The sequence below is a fragment of the Chiloscyllium plagiosum genome, unplaced genomic scaffold, assembly GCF_037043375.1.
Source record: "Chiloscyllium plagiosum isolate Xiang-an unplaced genomic scaffold, Cpla_swu_hap1 HiC_scaffold_5, whole genome shotgun sequence".
Lineage (NCBI taxonomy): Eukaryota > Metazoa > Chordata > Chondrichthyes > Orectolobiformes > Hemiscylliidae > Chiloscyllium > Chiloscyllium plagiosum.
The window spans coordinates 72,065,224-72,083,285 of NW_028270143.1; the positions used below are offsets into that span (position 1 = coordinate 72,065,224).

Genomic DNA, 18,062 nt, shown 5'->3' on the forward strand with positions numbered 1-18,062 from the left:
TATAAAGATTCTGAATCATCATAACAAGGTGGATATAGAAAGGACTTTTTTTCTTTTGAGTTTGTGCAGGCGACAGTGTTTAAAAATTATGGATCACCCTTTTAGGACAGAGACAAGGAGAAATCTTTTCTTTATGGGCTGTGAGACTGTGAAACTCTCTGTCTCATAAGGCAGTGGAGTCAAGGTTATTTAGTACTTTTGAGGTGGAAGTAGATAGATTATTGTTAAGCAGAAAAATCAAAGTTATTGGGAGTGGATAAGTTATGAGGAATTTGAAACCATGACCTTATAGAATGGTGGAGCAGGCTCGAGCAGCCAAATGGCCTTATTCATCAGTTTGTAAGGTTGAGATGCGATTTGGTGGAGATATTTATGAGAGGCCTAGATAAAGTAGATATGGAAAAACAGTCTTCCCATTGCTAGAAAGATTGAAAAAATAAGAGGACATTTAATTGGTAACAAGTGTTGCAGACATGCAGAATTGCAGCAAGTAGTTTATGTCTGGAGTGCACTGTCTGAGCATGTGAAGGAATAAGGTTCGATGAAAGCATTTAGGGGGAAATTAGGTTTTTACCTGGAAAGGAAGAAGGTGCAGGGCTATGGGGGCAGGTAGGGGATGCTTCTTTCGAGATCCAGAATAGATGCAATGTGCCAAGTGCAATTCTATGATGGGAGGAAAGCATAATTTCGCCCCATAAATCTATCCAAAATAGAAAAACAAAAATAATGTCATATGGATGATTAAATCAAAGTACTGAGCATTAGATTGGTTTAGGTGCTCAATCAGACATGTTATATTTACTTTATAGTAATTAGCGAGTTTTGAAAAGATTTGTAGCTCAGGTTGAGGTTCTGGATGTAGGTTTGCTCGCTGAGCTGAAAAGTTCATTTTCGGATGTTTCATCACCTTATTAGGTGATGGTAATCATCATCAGTGAGTCTCCAGATGAAGCACTGCCACTCGGATGGGAATAGGCAGCAGATAAATGGGGACACTATCACCTGAAATTTCCCTCCAAGCCACTTATCAGCCTGACTTGGAAATATATTACGATTGCTTCAATGTTGTTGGGTTGAAGTTATGTAGCTCCTTCCCTAATAGCATTGTGGGTGTTCCTACATCAAATAGACTGCAGTATTTCAAGAGTTGAGTTCAGCATCACCTTTTCCAGGGCACTCAAGATGGTTTGTAAATACTGGCCTAGGCAGTGTTGTTGTCATCCTGTAAAGATTGGGAAATCAAAATCACAACTAATACTGTCTGGAAAAAGTGAGGACATAGCTTAATCTGAAATTGCTGAGTTCGTGATCCTATAAAGTGCACCGTTGAAAGGTGTGTTGTGTTGCTTACTGAGCTTTTGTTGCATTTCATTGAACAATATTAGAGCTAGAGGGTATAAATGACAGAATGGGTGTAGTGCAGAGAATAAAAATAACAAATATCTGAAAATTTGGGAGGAAATGTTCTCAGAGAACTCCAGATGCTGGAAATCAGAAGCAAAAACAGCAATTGCTAGAAATCAAAGAGAAAGCAGAATTAATGTTTGGTCCAGTGATTCTTCTTCAATTCTGAAGAGTTCAGACCTGCTGAGTTTTACCAGCAATTTCTGTTTTTGCTTCTGGGAATTTGGGGTTATGCTTGTGAACATAATAGAAGTGTTTGGCAAAGCAGTCAACTGATCTCTGTTTGGCCATTGGAAAATAGTGAAGACTGCATTACAAGAATGAGTACAGTATCCTTAATGACAGAGGTACAAGTAAGTTGCTATTAAAGGAGAAGGGAGAAGGAGACATTTTACACTTTGCATGCTTGCAGGGAAATTGCAGTGGCAAGTGGAGGAGCTAATGGTTTTGATCAAGCTGTCAACCAGTGTTGTGTGGAAGGAGCTATCGTTTCAGAATGATGAAAGGGGAGAAGGGGGTACAGGAATTGTTTGGCAGTGGTATTATGTTGCAAATGGAAGATGATTGACTACAGGGTTGGTGGTATTGAGGGAATCCTAATGTTCTTCTGGAATGGGAGGAGAAACTGATTGATCATGGTTCCTAAGGCATTCCCAGTCAAGATAAGGCGGTAGGCCTATTTAAATCACCTGCTATGAAAGGTAGCATGGTTAGAGAAGATGCAAAGGATGCAGAGAAACAAGAGATGAAATAAAGTCCTTACATGACTGAGCTAGGAAGTAATGTTGTCCATTAATTGTGAGGTATCGGTGGGGCTTTTAACAGATGTTGATTAAAACCCTACTCGCAGCTGACATTCTACATTCTGAACTAGAACTGAACTTATGATAAACAAGTGTCTGAATTAATTGTTGTATTGATTTTTTCCAATAAAATATGTTTTCTTTTGTTTTGTCTTTTTTAGGTTCTTGCAACTTTGGAGCACTTAGAAAAAGTCAGCAGCTTTCAGGAGTTTGTACAAATCTTCAGTCAATTTGGAAACGAGATGGTAGAATTTGCCCATTTGACAGGAGACAGACAAAATGTAGGTTATAGATGAATTGCAAAACTTTTAAAAAAATAATCACATTTATGTTATTTAGTGTTTTCAGTTGACTTAGGGCATTGTATTGCTTGGAAATCTCCTCCATGAAAGTGCAAATTATTGTTCACAACGTAACCTCAATGAACTTTAGAATATCCATTGTTTTCATTTGGTGTTTGTATCCGCTGCAACGTGGCCAAATTTCTTAAATGCTAGCCAACTTAACAGCATTATGTATCCTGTTTTATTTTTAACATAGGCTCACAACTTAATTGCAGTTTTTGTGTGAAATGTAGTTATTCGCCACATCAAAATCATGTTCACACTATCTACACTGAAAGCGGGAAACAATTAATTTCTCAGGTGGAAATTACAGATAGTGCAATCTTGTCAGTCGACTGTTGTGATTTAAGTTTATTGTATGTGACTGTTCTGCAATGTGTGTTCTCAATCGCTGCAGTAGTATTGACTTAGATTTGATATTCTTTTAGCTTTGTAGTCTTTCTTTTCTTTATAAAGGCATTTCTATTACTTGTATCTTGATGATTCATAAATTTTCGAAACTACTTAGCTAGTGAATGCACTTTGTAACAAACGGGAATGCTTCTTTGGAAACTTGATCACAGGTATAAAAATATACTGGTTTAACTCTGAGATTCTGTAGCAGATTTTGGTCATATTGTTGAATTGCTTGGAAAATATTTGCATATTTTATCTCTCCCTCTTTAGTTCTGATATGTCACCCAGAACTGTCCTGTATGTATTTCCAGTCTTGAATACTGTTTGCCCTTAGCACATATTCCATGAAGGGCTGTTCTTCAACATCTGTTCCATCAAGTGGCTGGAGATTATACATTGAGGTGCAATGACTGGCTTCAAGGCAGAGCTGCTCATTGAGAGTAATTTCCTGAGTCCGTGCTGGTGTTAGAGATCACCAACAACACGCACCAGAATCTACAGTCTTGCACTAGGCAGTTATATGTTGTCACCATTATGTACGCAATAAAGTTAGTTATTTGGAACTCTGGAAGACAGCACTGGCATTGTGTTGAGTTTGCTTGCATACAAAAGCAATAACAAAGGGAGTCCTTAGCCAAATGTTCAAGAATCTTGCATCTTTACGTTTGTAATACTTCTAATGTATCTGCAGTCTAGAGTAAGCACTCCTTCAGTGCTTGTGGAGCAGGAATGCCTCCTGCCCAGATCACCAAATTAACCAATTAATCTCTTCATGTTGGACCAACCCTTCATGTCTAACCCGTAGATTCCAATTCATCCCCTTTCTCTGCTGCACTTCCTTTTAGACTTGCTGCCACATCCTTTGACAGAGCATCAGCATTAATCTGGCCACAGGTGGGTCCGACTGAATCCTGAAAATTTGCACTTTTGGTTTTCCCAGTTGCTAAAGTTCTCTGTCTCAAGATTACTGTTGAGCCCTAAACTGCTACACAGACTTTTTATGTTGAATTTATTTTTAAAATGTCCATGTTTTTATTTGGATGCTTGCTCAGCATTGGTTGCTAGTATTTGAATCGCTGGCCATATAGCTGAAGTTTTGATCTCCAAAACCTTTGGCAAAGAACCTTAGCAGAAGCACCTGTGAAGCACAATTTCCACAAGGCCTTTATATTTCAAACAAAAGCGGCCAAACTGCTACATAAGATTGAGAAATTTTAAATGCAATTTTCATCCATTGTGTCATGGATTTTGAGTGACATTTTTACTCTTGTTTGAAAAACATACTTGGATGATAAGCCAATCTTGCCTGTGAAATTGGTCACGTGTTAGCTTGAGTTAATTAGTATGGTGAGTTTTTACCCTTTTAAGCCCGTGACTGACCATTCAGGGACTTATTAAATTGAGCATTTTTAGGTGTACAGATACATGAAGGCAATTTTTCTGTAAATAAGCAACTCACTACGGTGTATAAATTAACTTAGTAATTGATGTTCAGGTGCGTTATTTCAACAAACTTTCAGATAATCAAAATAAAATTGTTCACAGTAGTGAACTGGATGCTGTTTATTAAAATTGCTTATTTCTTATGATGTAATATCCAGCTTCAGTTATATCAGTGAAAATGTGCTAGGTCAGTCATTTTTAAATACATTTGGGAATAGTTATTAAGTAATTAAGGTGAGTTAGCAATTCTATTCCAAAGTATAGTCTAACTATGCTGGTTCATTTTAAAAAAAAATCTTTGCAATTGTAAAAATGTATTCAAATAGAATCACTAATCACATTTATGTTGGCCTGCCTTTTTTGTTACATTCACACGTAGCACATGGGTGTCACTGGCTCTGCCAGCATTTGTAGCCTATCCCTAACTGCCCTTAAGAAGGTAGTGGTGAGCTGCCTTTGGGAGTTGCTGCAGTCCTGGTTCTGTAGGTAGACACACAATGCCATTAGGGAGGGAATTCCTGGATTGTGACCCAGCATCGGTGAAGGAACAGCAAAATATTTCTAAGTCAGGATAGTGAGTAGCTTGGAGGGGAACTTGTAGATGATGATGTTTCCACATATCATCTGCTGTTCTTGTCTTTTTCTAGATGGAAGCAGTTATGAATTTTGCAGGTGCTGTCTAAGGATCTTTGCTGAATTTTTGTAATGCATCTTGTAGAGAGTACACACTGCAGCCACTGGCCATCAGTGGTGGAGGGAGTAGATGCTTGTTGATGTGGCCAATCAAGGGGACAGCTCTGTTATGGATGGTGTCAAGCTTCTTGAATATTATCGAACCAGTGATTTATAGAGGTGTAGGCTAATTTTATTTTCGTGAGCGTTCTTTGCTGGCCAGCATTTATTGCCTGAACCTAATTGCTTTTAAGAGTTTGCTTGCTTTTATACTCTTTGCCTCTGTTTATAAATGCAAGGATCCTATAAGTTGCCTTAACAACTGTTTCAATTTGCCTGTTGAAAAAACCAGAATTCAGCTAATTCAAGATGCAAGTGGGTGGCGTGGCTGTTAGAGCTGGATCATGCAGAGGAAAGGTGTGGACATGTTGAGAGACTGAGGAGGCAGTGTGAAGGGCGTGTAGGCTTAGTGATGTGGAGGATGGGAGATGAGGGGGTTAATGGGAGTGAGGGGGGAAAAAGAGGGTGTGTCAGAGCTTGGGCTTTGGTGGGAAGTGGTTGCGATAACACAGGTAAGGTTTGGGTAGCAGACAGCAGGATATTGTACATACCTTGGCAGAGCAAAGAGGTTCGTTGATCTACTTCTACACTGCTGCCTAGTCCTCCTCACCCTGAGGTCGCACTGACCCAGGTGATGACCACACTGGCATGACATGGTATCATGGTCTCCTGGTTCTGTCGGAAAAGGATTCCTCTCTAATCCCACCCCATCCAGGTCCCTCAGAGAAGCATGGTGCCAGCCTTCCTTTCTCTGCCACCTGTCTTCATTCCTTCCACAGCAAAGCTTCCAGATAGCAGCAGTAGACTTGGGAAGATGGTGTGGCTGCACATGTTCTCATCATACTCCACTGAGCAGCAGATTGCTCTGGGAATCTCTGGTGGCAATGTAGGATGGAAATCTGATATGATTCCTGTCATGAGGACCCAAATAGCAATTAATGCAGCAGGTTTGATGTGATATGGCTCAACCTTGTGCCAGAATCACTCCAGTTATGGAGTTCCCTCTCCATCTTTCCATCTCACTTTTCTTCTTTAAGATACACTCCCTAAAAGGAGGTGAGCTTTTGGTCATCTGACCTGATATTTCCTTAGGCGGCTTTATGTCTAATTTTTTTATATAATGCTCCTGTAAATTACCTTGGGATGTTTGATTACATTAAAGACACCACATATATACTAACAGGATTAAAACAGTTCAGCAGTGAATTTTGGCTAATTTGATTCTCATAATAAAGTTCTCTGACCACAATGCATAAAGGCTGGTGTTACCAGATGGAAGAATCTTTTTGCTAAATTTACAAATATTTAATGGAGTACCATTACTGGAAAGACTTGGCCTTTCAAAATGGCTGTCCAGTCCTCCAATTTATTCACTTTTTTAGCATATTTTGATGTTTTGAAATTATTTTTATAAGACTTTTTAGCATGATGCTGACATCTATCCTGTGATTTTCTAAAATTTATCTTGAAAGTTGAATTTTAAAATAATTCCTATGGATCAGACTTTTTAAAATTCTTACTCAACTTTCTACTCTTTGCATTTACGATCTTATCAATTTGTTTAATTGCAGAGAATGTTGTAAAATGATGATTTAGAAAATGAAGCTAATGGGTATGTCTTCTGTTTTGACAGATTCTGTAGCCGTTACTTCAGGTCACTGTCCTAAATTCTCTGTTCTTTATGTTAAGTTGAAAAATATGCAGGGGCCCACATTATGGGATACTCCTGTCTTTCCGATGCAATCCTCATTTCAGAGTAGCATGTTCAGTAAGTAGGTACTTTGAATTGAAGTCAGCTTCTACTACTATCCCTACATTGCTGATCACCAAATAGAGAACAGTATAAATTTCATTTAGATCTTAATTAAAATGTCATCACTTGCATATTGTCATTCTTTTGCTCATAAAAATGGAGGTTATAAACTGTGTTTATTCCAATGTATTAACTACTGGGCGGAGTTGGGTCAGGATTCATAAGGGATATTTATTGCTCTTTTATTCACTACTATTTGCTGAAATGTTATTTATCAAATGATCCCCAGACTCCAGACTTACTTTTCATATCAATTAGACGGTCAAGAGGGCTGCACATGAACCTCCACCCAATTGTTTTACTTCATCTCATCTTATTGAAATGTGACTCCGTTCATTTCTCCTTTATACTCCTTTGACTGTTAAGTGCCAATGCTGGCATTTAAGAACCATTTTTACTGATGCAATTGGATCTTGATTTAGTTAATTCTGATTTCTTTCCATTATGGAACTTGCAGCATCATTTAATATACCCCTAAATAGTGTTGAATTATGCAATACTTGCTATTAAAAGCCATCCTGTAAACTGTTACAATCAGTGAGTCAACTAATGCATGCATCTCAAGCCAAATGAAAGCACACATTTTACATTAGTTTGCCAGCCGTCAAATGAATTCTTAGGCCAATAATGAGGAACGAGTGTCCCTAAATAATGCAATTGATCTGAATAATATGTTCAAGATACAGTTGAATTGGTTTAGGAGAGTTGACCATCAAGTTGTTTGATTCATATACTAATAATGTCACAGGGCAATCATTGGTATCATTGGGCTCATATGGGGAAAAGATATCATTATGATTCAAAAGCAATCCAGAGCACGTGAGTGTAACTTTTAGAAGTTAAAAAGTAAGCTAATTATGCTTCAAATTTTGAAACAAAATTAAGTTGACCACTGATTCTGAGTGAGTGGAGAAAAAGTAACATGGAGTGGAAATTTGAACAATACACCCAGATTAGGTTTTGGAACAGACCTTAGATGACACAACAGGTTGGCATTTTTGTTCCTGCATTTGTATTGTCTTAAAGTGCTTCACATTTGTGTTTATAATTCTTATTTAAGCTATAAATATGCACGTTGCGTGGCAACTGCTTGAACAATTAGTGCAGAGAAAAACATGTTTAAATCAACAAAAGATAGAAAATAAAGTGCTTGTGAATCATGGTTACATATAAAACAATGCAGTATCATGAATTATGTATAAGTACAAACATTCATGATTAAATCAGGACAGTTGAAATAATTGATAAATGTGTATTAGGATGCTACCAACGTATTCATACTGATTTGTTTTGTAAAATTATGAGATGATTGATCTGACATCTTCAGAAAATAACTGTCATTCATAACTGGCTGCATCTGTTTATGTGGGAGAAAAGGAAATTAAAATCCTTTTGGTAACTCTTCAGCTTGATTACTATATCCATTCAGCTTGGAATTGGTTGTGAAGTATGCTACATGACTACATGTTTTCCAATAATACATTATTAAATTGCTTATCAAGATATTATTTTGAAAGAAAGCAGAAAATAAAAGACAAACAAAATGGAATAAATTAAACAGGTGTTGTATTCTGTTGAAAGTGAAAACATATATTGTCATGTAACATTTTTATTCTGCTGTGTTTGTTGGTCCAAGCAATGCAATTTATTAGCTGGCTTGTTTTGAACAGGGAAGTAATATCCAGAATCTGCTACAGTTGTTGATGAAAAATGGAATATGTGTTTTTGTTCTGCTACACTTAAAAAATATTGAGGATTAAAGTTGGGCTCAATGATTATGATAAGTACTATCATAAGTACTTGATTATACATGGTCTTCTAAGCCTTAGTAGATAAATTCCAAAGTACTCGCAAACCCAAAGTCTTTCTGTATTTTGATACATTTTAAATATTTATTCCACTTCTTGTATGTGCAATTGATATTTTAGCACGTGTGAACAACCTGCTCACAGGCTGTGAGGGGTTAAAAGGAATACAGAAGAGAACAGTTTGCATTTCTTGGTTAATGCTCATCTCTTCATGCATACTCCTCCCCCCCCCCCCACTTCCCTCTCCCATTCCACACCTTCCCTACACAAATCCCTATTGCTGGAGTTAAACATTCTAATTATGAAGCCTTTGTCTCTATACATCAGCACAAATCAGTATCTGATGCTGACTGCCCACTAAGGGTCCATTGTGATGTGATGATCGTGTCCCTACCCCTGGATTGAGATGCTGGGTTCAAGTCCCACCTGCTCCAGAGGTGTGTGATAGCAACTCTGAACAGGTTGGTTAGAAAATAAAAATAGTGAACTGCCTCCTTACCACTTTATGTTGGAGCATTTGCAGCTTTCAGTATTGGCTGCAGCATTCCATAAGACCATAAGACATAGGAGCGGAAGTAAGGCCATTCGGCCCATCGAGTCCACTCCGCCATTTAATCATGGCTGATGGGCATTTCAACTCCACTTACCCGCATTCTCCCCGTAGCCCTTAATTCCTTGTGACATTCATGAAGGGTTGAATAATGTCTGGAGGCCATGCCACCATTTCTCGTCATGAATTGAAAACAAGTCCCTTTAATGTATGCCTTCAGTTGATTGGCTTAGATTATTTTAAATGTTACCATGGATCTTCACCAACGGTGTTAATATTCCAGTCTCAAATGTGGACCGTGTTGACTTCCACCCCATTTAGATACAAAAATGTACAGCTCTCTCAACGGTGCTGACTCTTCTGATAGGGGGTGACAGTATGCTATGGGGGAGCACACTGCTGGTTCAGGAGAGCCCTGGGTTACAAGGAGGTGAGAAATTGTTCAGCCTGTGTGACAACATTGCTGTTGTTGCTAGAGGGCTTTGACATTCCAGCTGATTGATTTAGTTTTGGGGTGGGGGGGGGCAGGTGCTTGCGTGGGGGTGGTGGGGGAGGGCGAAATAAAATCAGCTTTGAAGTTGAAATTTCACCTGCGAGTGTGTGCACTTGTGGGGACCTCCTTGTGAAAGCTTCATCAGCAACATAATTTGATTTGGACGCTTCTCCCTATCAAAAAGTGCTACTCTTAACTCTGTTTTCATTTCCACTTAATAAATAGTACATACACTAGGTTAACATTTGTTATCATATCAGAGAATAAAACAAAGTGTAGTGCATTCTGGTCTTGCTTCAATTAATATATGGGAGTAGTTATCCACAACACCAGAATGACCCCTGACCACCCACTGATGCAGCGTGTGACTTCAGTTAGCTGTTGCAGGCTTCAGGAAGTGTCTCTGATGAAGCCATGCCCTGTCTACACATGTACTGCTGATGGTGGGGAAGCTGGGCTTGTGGAAGAGATAGTGGGTAGGGATGAGAGGTTTGGGGCAAAGCTGGCAGTTGGAGCTGAAGTGGAGCTTCCCTTCCCCCAACAGTGTCTGGAGTCGGTCACCTTGGCTGCTGCTCCATCACCAATTTCCCCTCTCCAGCCACTGTGCCACCAGGGGATGGGCCCTTCCCAGAGCAGGGAGGCTGTGCCCTTGGGCTAGGGTTGCTGCTGCATCTGCTCCCTCCTACACTCCTGACCTGCTGCTTCCCCTCATTGTCACTGTTGAAGAAGGAGTGACCCAGTTTCTCATTGCAACTGCACACTATAGCATCTAGAGATGGTGTTTGCAGCATTCACAGCATTAATAAGGTATCTTAAGCTGTAAGTACTTTTTCGTTCTCCTTTTCTAATTGATGTATGATTGTTTAAACACAGGTTTAACAGGCAATTTGAGCAGAAGTTAAGAGAAATTTTGATAGATTTTGTATGTTTTTAGAGTAAAATAGCGATTCAACTATGTTTATATATCCTAGTTTTTAAAAAAAAAATATTTAGCTCCAATTTAAAGCACATTTTCATCAATTGCAGAGTCTGTTGGGCATTCATCTAAGCACACTATTGCCTTTTAGAAATGATCAAACCTTGGTGAAAACTACAACTTTGAAATATAATCTAATGTGTACTCATAGCTTGTTAAAATATGCAATTTCTTCTACATAAAGCACATATTTCCCAATTCCCGGTCTGTCCAACTAAATTAACCTCCTGAGGTAGGGCTACAATTCTGTGAAATGTTTTTCATGAATTCTTGTACTTTAGGAAGCTCTGGATATGAATCTAGTGTTTCAGCTGATATCACTAAACCTTTAATAATTGGTTCAATGTATTTGATACATTTATTTTTAGAAAAAGACTAAAAGAGTTATTTTTTGAGAATAGGTGAATCTTTTAACTACCTGCATTCTTTAAAGCTGAATGACATTTTTCATTGTAAAAAGTTAAATAACACTCCAGTCTATTTCAAAGATCTAACTTTTTATTTCTGTTTTCTCAAATGAAAAGTGGTTCGTGAAAGTGATGTAAGTTTTTTTTATTATTTTTCCCTTAACATTTTTATTACATACATGTCTTTTTGAAGGTAATATTCCCAAAATTGCTCACACTGTTCCAGCATTAATAGTATATAAATTTGACTTATTTCCTAAGCTTATTAAACTTAATTTAACAGTTTTGTTTAACTTTATTGAATCGACAATAAGCAAACCACTAATCCTTTTGCACCTGAACTAATGGTGTATTTGTTACCATTTTCAGTATGAGAGTCCAGTACCTTGTATTTATCCAGACTTCCTAATGTTTGACCACTTTATTGCTTTAATTTGGAATGCAAATTATTGCCTAGTGTAGCAGTTGTAAGGGCACTTACTGAGTTAAAAATTTAATCTTATTAGGAGTACTGTCAGATTTTTCAGCAGCTGCTTTTTATTATAAAGTACATTTTTAATTCTACTCGATAATTCCTTGTACAATTTAAATCCTAATCTTCTTTAGTCTTGATGGCAAAATTTGAAAGCCATGTATTATTAAATGTGTTTTATAGTGATTCATAAAGTACATTTGGTCTTTTGCTTTCCATTATTAGCTTTTAGTGTTTTGTACTTCATGTGGCAAGTTGTGCATGGATTTTCCATACAGTTTTTATTACCAACAGTAATTTCACTATAATTTGATTGCTCAGCTATAGTGAGCCCACATAAAATCTGACACTGAAAGAGTACTTGATTACAGCACACTTCGGGGATTCACTGAATCCCTTGTTTGAGTTTGTTCTCTCATCTCTCATATCCCACAAGAATAGAAGAAAAAAAAACATTTTTTGAAGCAAACAACAATTACAATGGGTTATTTGGAGAGATAATTAATTTTAACTGAGTGTACTTGAATTTCAATCATTGTTTCTTCAGTTGGCCAATTGTCAACAATCGAATTCTGTTTCATGTAGAACGAGAAAAAACAAAGTGAACTAATCAGCTGAGTATCTGAGCTATGCATACAAGGATTTCCCAAGTATGATCTTTGCTGAGTTAATTTCTTTCAAATAGGAAATTCGTAATTCATTTCAGTCCCTCTGGGTTTGAAGGGGAAAATGAACAGAAACACACACACGCTTGTGCGCACACAAATATTCTCTCTCTCTTTGGCTCTCTCACTCGCATACAAAACACACATATACACAAAACACTGTGAGGATTCCAAGTTCAAGTAGCTCAGTTCTAACGCTTATATCTCAGTAATGGTAAAGTCGCCATAATCTCAACAGACCATACAGTTGCTCTCCCATTAGAGAGAGATGGGACAACTGGTGGCCCTACCTGAGGGTTACTACACATCAAGTGAGTGGAGAGATTGAGAAGGAGAGTTATCAGCTGGTGCAGGAATAAAATCCCCACTGTTGGCATCACTCTGTACCAGAGTCCAGCCGTCTAGCTAACTGACCCCCGTCACCCGGTAACAGCCACATAACAAGCACACAGTATGTGGGTTGACTGTGCAGTTATAACTCCAACAACATCAAAGTGGAAGAAAAATAAATTGGAGGAAATCTGGTGAAGGTGAAGCAGACACATAATAAACTTTGCATACTAGCTGTTGTCTTGGTTTGCTTTATCTCTGTTCAGTTCTTTCTGACAGGTACTTCTATCTGCTATGAAACTTGGATTTTCTTCAGCTAAACTGTAATAAATCTATTTTTGTTCTTCCACCATCACAGAAAATCTTGTTTTATTACTAGATTTTCACCTTGAGCATAGGATAAAGCTGAAAATAATATTTAAAACCAATATACAGAAGAACCTAACACAATTTTTGTGCTATTGGCCATTAATGACCATGAAAAGCTATTGTGTACTCGGTGGTATACGAGAGAAATATATTTTGAAAAATCCAAAATAATAGAGTCATGCTTATATTATTGAGCTAATATTCTAGATGTCTTAATGCAGAGAATGTGAGTTCAAATCCTCCTGTAGAAATTTGAGAATTTGAATTGAATTTATGCTGAGTTTTGTTTAGTGTTATAAAAATTTAGTTTTTAAGAAAAGGTCGGAATGTTGAGTTGTTGGGTTTCTGTAAAACCCCCAACTGGTTCATTAATGTCCTTTAGGAAAGGAAATCTGCTGTCCTTGCTCACTTTGGTTTAAATATGGTTTTTGTCCGAGAACACATTGAACACTTCCAGTTAACCTCCCAAGTGATCTGTCATGCTGCTCAATCATGTCTAGGATGTGAAATAATGTAACATTAGATTGCTTAATAGTATGATAAAAGGACTTATTTCTGTTTTTGTTGATTTCATAAAACAAGGTGCTCCATTAAAAGCTACTTCACCATGATTTGTTTCTCTAGGTTTAAAAGGGTGTAATAAATAAGGAACACATCAATGGACCCTGTCTGAATATCATTGAGTCTTTCAGAATACTTGATGTCTCAGCACTGCATTTAGCCAATTAAGTTGAATCAATGGTGTGTAAATGTTGCTTTTGTTCTATTTTGATAGGATCTGAAAGATGAAAAGAAGAAGGCAAGGATGGCGGCTGCCAGGGCAATACTAGAGAAATGCACTATGATGCTTCTCACAGCATCAAAGGTAACTAACCAGTGGGTAAAATGCGTCCATCTACAGCTTTCTATGTTCATTTCCACTTGATTATATTTGATTTTGAATAAGCAGTTTAGAGAGGCTATAATGAAACAACATTGGCAGACGACAGTTTGTGCTGACAAATATCGCTGATCTCACTGTTAATCTGTGGTTATAAAATGGAAGAGTCTAATGAGATGCAGTATCAAAATCATTCTGGTAAAGGCTTCCACTCCTGTAACTATAATTGTGGCTCCATTTATGGTGTAATTTCACTTGTCACTTTTCTTGCTAAATTGCATTAGCTGTACTGCAGTTTACAGTCTGAAATGATTTTAACTCTTGGATTTAGACACTGATAATTATAATTGACACAATTTCTCTCTGAGTTCAACACTTTTATTGAGAACGTTGAATAAAAATTTCAATTAAGTCATAAAGTTGCCCGTACAGTCCTAGATCACTTAGAAGTAATTTTGATTGAGATCTCTCTGCTTGTTCACTGTGTCTTATCCAATCAATATATACATATACTATGTGATTTCTTTGAGCAGTCCCAGTTGATGTTTCTTGTTGCTCCTTTCTTGTGTGTTCCTGTGTGCAACTTTTTCAGAATTGAATTCTTACAAAATTCAGTTTGTGAAAGAACATGTGAAAGTAGTTTTAATTTATTCATGGGATGTGGGTGTTGCTGGCTCGGCCAGCTTTTATTGCTTATCCCTAATTGCTCTGGAGGAGGGAGTGGTGAGCTACCTTGAATTGCTACAGTTCATCTTGTATAGGTACACTTGCAATGCTGATAGGGAGGGATTCCAGGATTTTGAACCTGCAGCAATGAAGGAATGGTGACATAGCTCCAAGTCAGGATGATGTGTGGTTGGAGTGGAGCTTGCAGGTGGTGGTGTTTCCATGTATCTGCTGCCTTTGCTGTTTAAAGGTGGTAGAGACCATCGGTTTGGAAGGTGTTGTCTGAGAATCCTTGGAGATTTTTGCATTGCAAATTATGGATGGTCTACGCTGCTGTGTCTGTGGTGGTGAGAATTAATGTGAAAGATGGGGTTCCGAACAAGTGAGCTGCTTTATCTTGGATAAAACAAAATGGAGAGTTTTTTTGCACTCCTGACTTGCACATTGCTGATGGTGGAAAGACTCTGAGTCAGGAAATTAGTTACTCACTGCAGAAATCTGAGCGCCTGAATGATGGGATGAAGTTAAGGACTGATAAGTTGTTTGTCATGGTTCATAAATAGCAATAAATAAACAAATATGTGTTTGCATGTATGACTAAGTGTCAGCCATGCCATCTATGTGCCCTGAGAAGTATTTGTTATTGGTTCCCCTCTTATTTTGTGCATAGTGAAGGGTAACTCCTGACTGACAGTACTTGACTGGGTGCACTGCTGGGATTTAAAATTGGCACCAGCATCCAGGATCCCAGGATATCCTGGCAGTGGCGAGTAACACCACCTTTGGTGACAGGGAGAGTACAACAAGCAGGGCACCTTGGTGCGACGTACTTAGGTAATGAGGCATATTTAGGAAAATAGTGTGAGGAGACTTGCAAGGGATTGGAAAGAGAAACCCATCATGAAACTTGGCAAAATTGACACAATCATTTCTGGTCAATCTCCACCAGAGATTAACCAGTGGGCAAAAATTTGACAGATGGAAGTATGATATGGGGAAATGTGTGATTGTTCACTTGCACATAGAAAAGCAGAATCTTATCTAGATATAGAGACACTGCAGGATATTGCAGTACTGAGACACCTTGCTGTCCTTAAAAATGAGTCATTAAGTAACAGCGTTAGCTTAGTTAAGTATTTGGGAAATTAAGTTGGCCAGGTGATAAGGGATGGAATAGATTTCCTGTTTTGATGTCCTCCTCATCTGATTGTAAGACATGGGTTTTTAACCATTTGAAGGATGGTCTTGCCAAGTCAGTGTCATTTTTTGATGAGTTGTTCTACAAGTGGCCTGGGTAAAAACATTAAAAGCTTAATGCAAGTCACAAAATGCACACACAGACACACACAGACACACAGTTCTGGCGCATGTGTTTAACTCCCATCATGGCAGATGGTGAAATGTGAATTGAACATAAAAATCCAGAATTAAAACCAGGTCAAATGGAGACCATGTCCTTTCAGGAAGTTAATCTTCTGTCCTTACCTGATCAAGCCTGTACATGACTCCAGATCCACTACACTGTGCTTAACTCTCACTTGCCCATGTGGTAAATGCTGGCCTTGCCGATGATTAACATGTTCCATGCAATAATAAAAGTAACACCTCTAGGTGGTGCAAGGAGCATACATACACAAGGTTAAAGCCAACTTCATTTGTCAGCATCAGAAGGAAAGCAGTTGCATCCTGGTTTCCTCTTTAAACCCTGAAGCCATCTCTAGATAGTTATGAAGCCTTCTGCCCCACATGCCTGTCTGAAAAATATTGAGTTGGTATCATAAATATATTCTCATTGTTCTGAGAGTAATCTTTAATGTTAGCAAATATGAATGTCCCTGGCATTGTCACTTTGCAATCAACTTTTGTTATAACAGATCATCATACAAAGGGAAGCAGAATGTTAGACTTTATTGCAGTGGAGATGCAGTATAAAAATAAGGAAGTAAAGATAAATTCACCATAATTTTCCCAGACCATAAGGCTGGGAGAGATGATTAGTGGTTTAACCAGAGGCTCAGCTCAGCTCAGGTAAAGGGGAAGATTGCGAAGGAGAGTCCTTCATGCTAACCTCAAAATTGAACCCATGCCATTGGCATCACTCTGCATTGTAAACCAGCTGTCCAGCCAACTGAGCTAACCATACTGCTATAATTTTGCAGGGTATTAGTGATATTACACCTGTAGTACCAATGGTCTGTTAGCTCAGTTGGCTAGATAGCTGCTTTGCAATGCAGTAATGTCAACAGTGACTGCGATCACTAGGAAACTCCTTCTTTCTCCACTTCACCCTTTGTCTGAGGCATGTGAACGCTCTAATGAAGCTCACTGCGAGTCATCTTCAAAGCAGTCCTCTAGAAGTACGGCAACATTAATTTTTCACTTCAGTTCAGAGGACTATGTACAATTTTGATCACCTTGATTAAGAAAGGAAATATTTGCACTCTGAGCAGTCCAGGCAATATGCATTGGGATGTTACCTCAGATGACTCATTTTGTTTTATATTGAAAGAGTGACCAGCTGGAGCCAAACTCATTGGAGTGTAGAAGAACGAAGGATTCTCTGGTGGTAGTTATAGAAAGCAGGTCCCTTTCCTGAAGTATCTGAATCTAAGGGTACAATCTCAGAATAAGGAGTCTGTCATTTAAGATGAAGGTGAGGAGGAATTTCTTCTCCTTGAGGGTTATTGGAATTCTTTGCCCAGCAAGAGGTAGAGGCTGGGTCATTTAATATATTGAAGATTGAGTTAGACAGATACTTGATTGTCAGGGTAACCAAGGGTTATGGGAGGACGATTGGAAAATGGTGATAAAACCGCAATGATGATTGTGATCCGCCATTATCAGATTGAGTAATGCAGCAGGCTTGAGAAGCCAAACGTTATGTTCTTGTGCGGAGGGTGAGGGTGGTGAGAGTGAGCATTGGAGGTGGTGGGCATTGTTTGGTGATCTGGAGGGTGATGCAAACATGGTGCTGGAAAAGTGGCCGGGGTCAGGGTTTTTGGGGTATGCACAGTATCGAGGTGGGTGAGCAGTGCCAAGGTGAACCTGAGGCAGTGTCACGGGTACATGGAGTAGTTGAGTAGTGCAGGTAGTATGGGGTTAAGGAAGAGTTAATCCTACAGGACAGGGACCTTTAGAGAACTTCAGTGAAACTGAAGCAGGGTCTCAAGGGAGGTGTCTTCATTGTAGTTGCTGTTCACCGCAAGAGCTACTTATTCACCTTGTTACTGGACCCAAACTGGAGCTGGTCACGATGATGAAAACACTAAATGTTAATAAGGCAAATGACATGCATTCCTACCACATTGCTGACTGGAAAATCTGGGGCATCTCCAAATCATTGTTACACATGACTGCACCAAAGTCTGTTCCCTAGCTACCAATCAGTTTCTCTCCCTGGCAACAGTTTGAGATTAAATTAGTCTGTTTGCAAACACGTTTGACCTCACTGAGAGCTTCCAGCTTAGAGTTCACAAAGTTATGTAGATTGCCTGTTTCAACTTCTACAAAG

The 18,062-nt window shown here is 38.6% G+C and overlaps 1 protein-coding gene across 4 annotated transcripts in view; it reads left to right on the top strand.

The window, feature by feature from the left end:
- ctnnal1 (catenin (cadherin-associated protein), alpha-like 1) overlaps nucleotides 1–18,062 on the top strand; it is a 323,942-nt gene that overhangs the window by 230,921 nt on the left and 74,959 nt on the right. For all 4 annotated transcript variants that reach the window (XM_087987306.1, XM_087987305.1, XM_043690224.2 and 1 more), the window contains exons 4-5: nucleotides 2,369–2,488; nucleotides 13,781–13,870. In XM_087987306.1, the coding sequence (XP_087843432.1) occupies nucleotides 2,369–2,488; nucleotides 13,781–13,870 (210 nt within the window). The remainder of the gene's footprint in view (nucleotides 1–2,368; nucleotides 2,489–13,780; nucleotides 13,871–18,062) is intronic.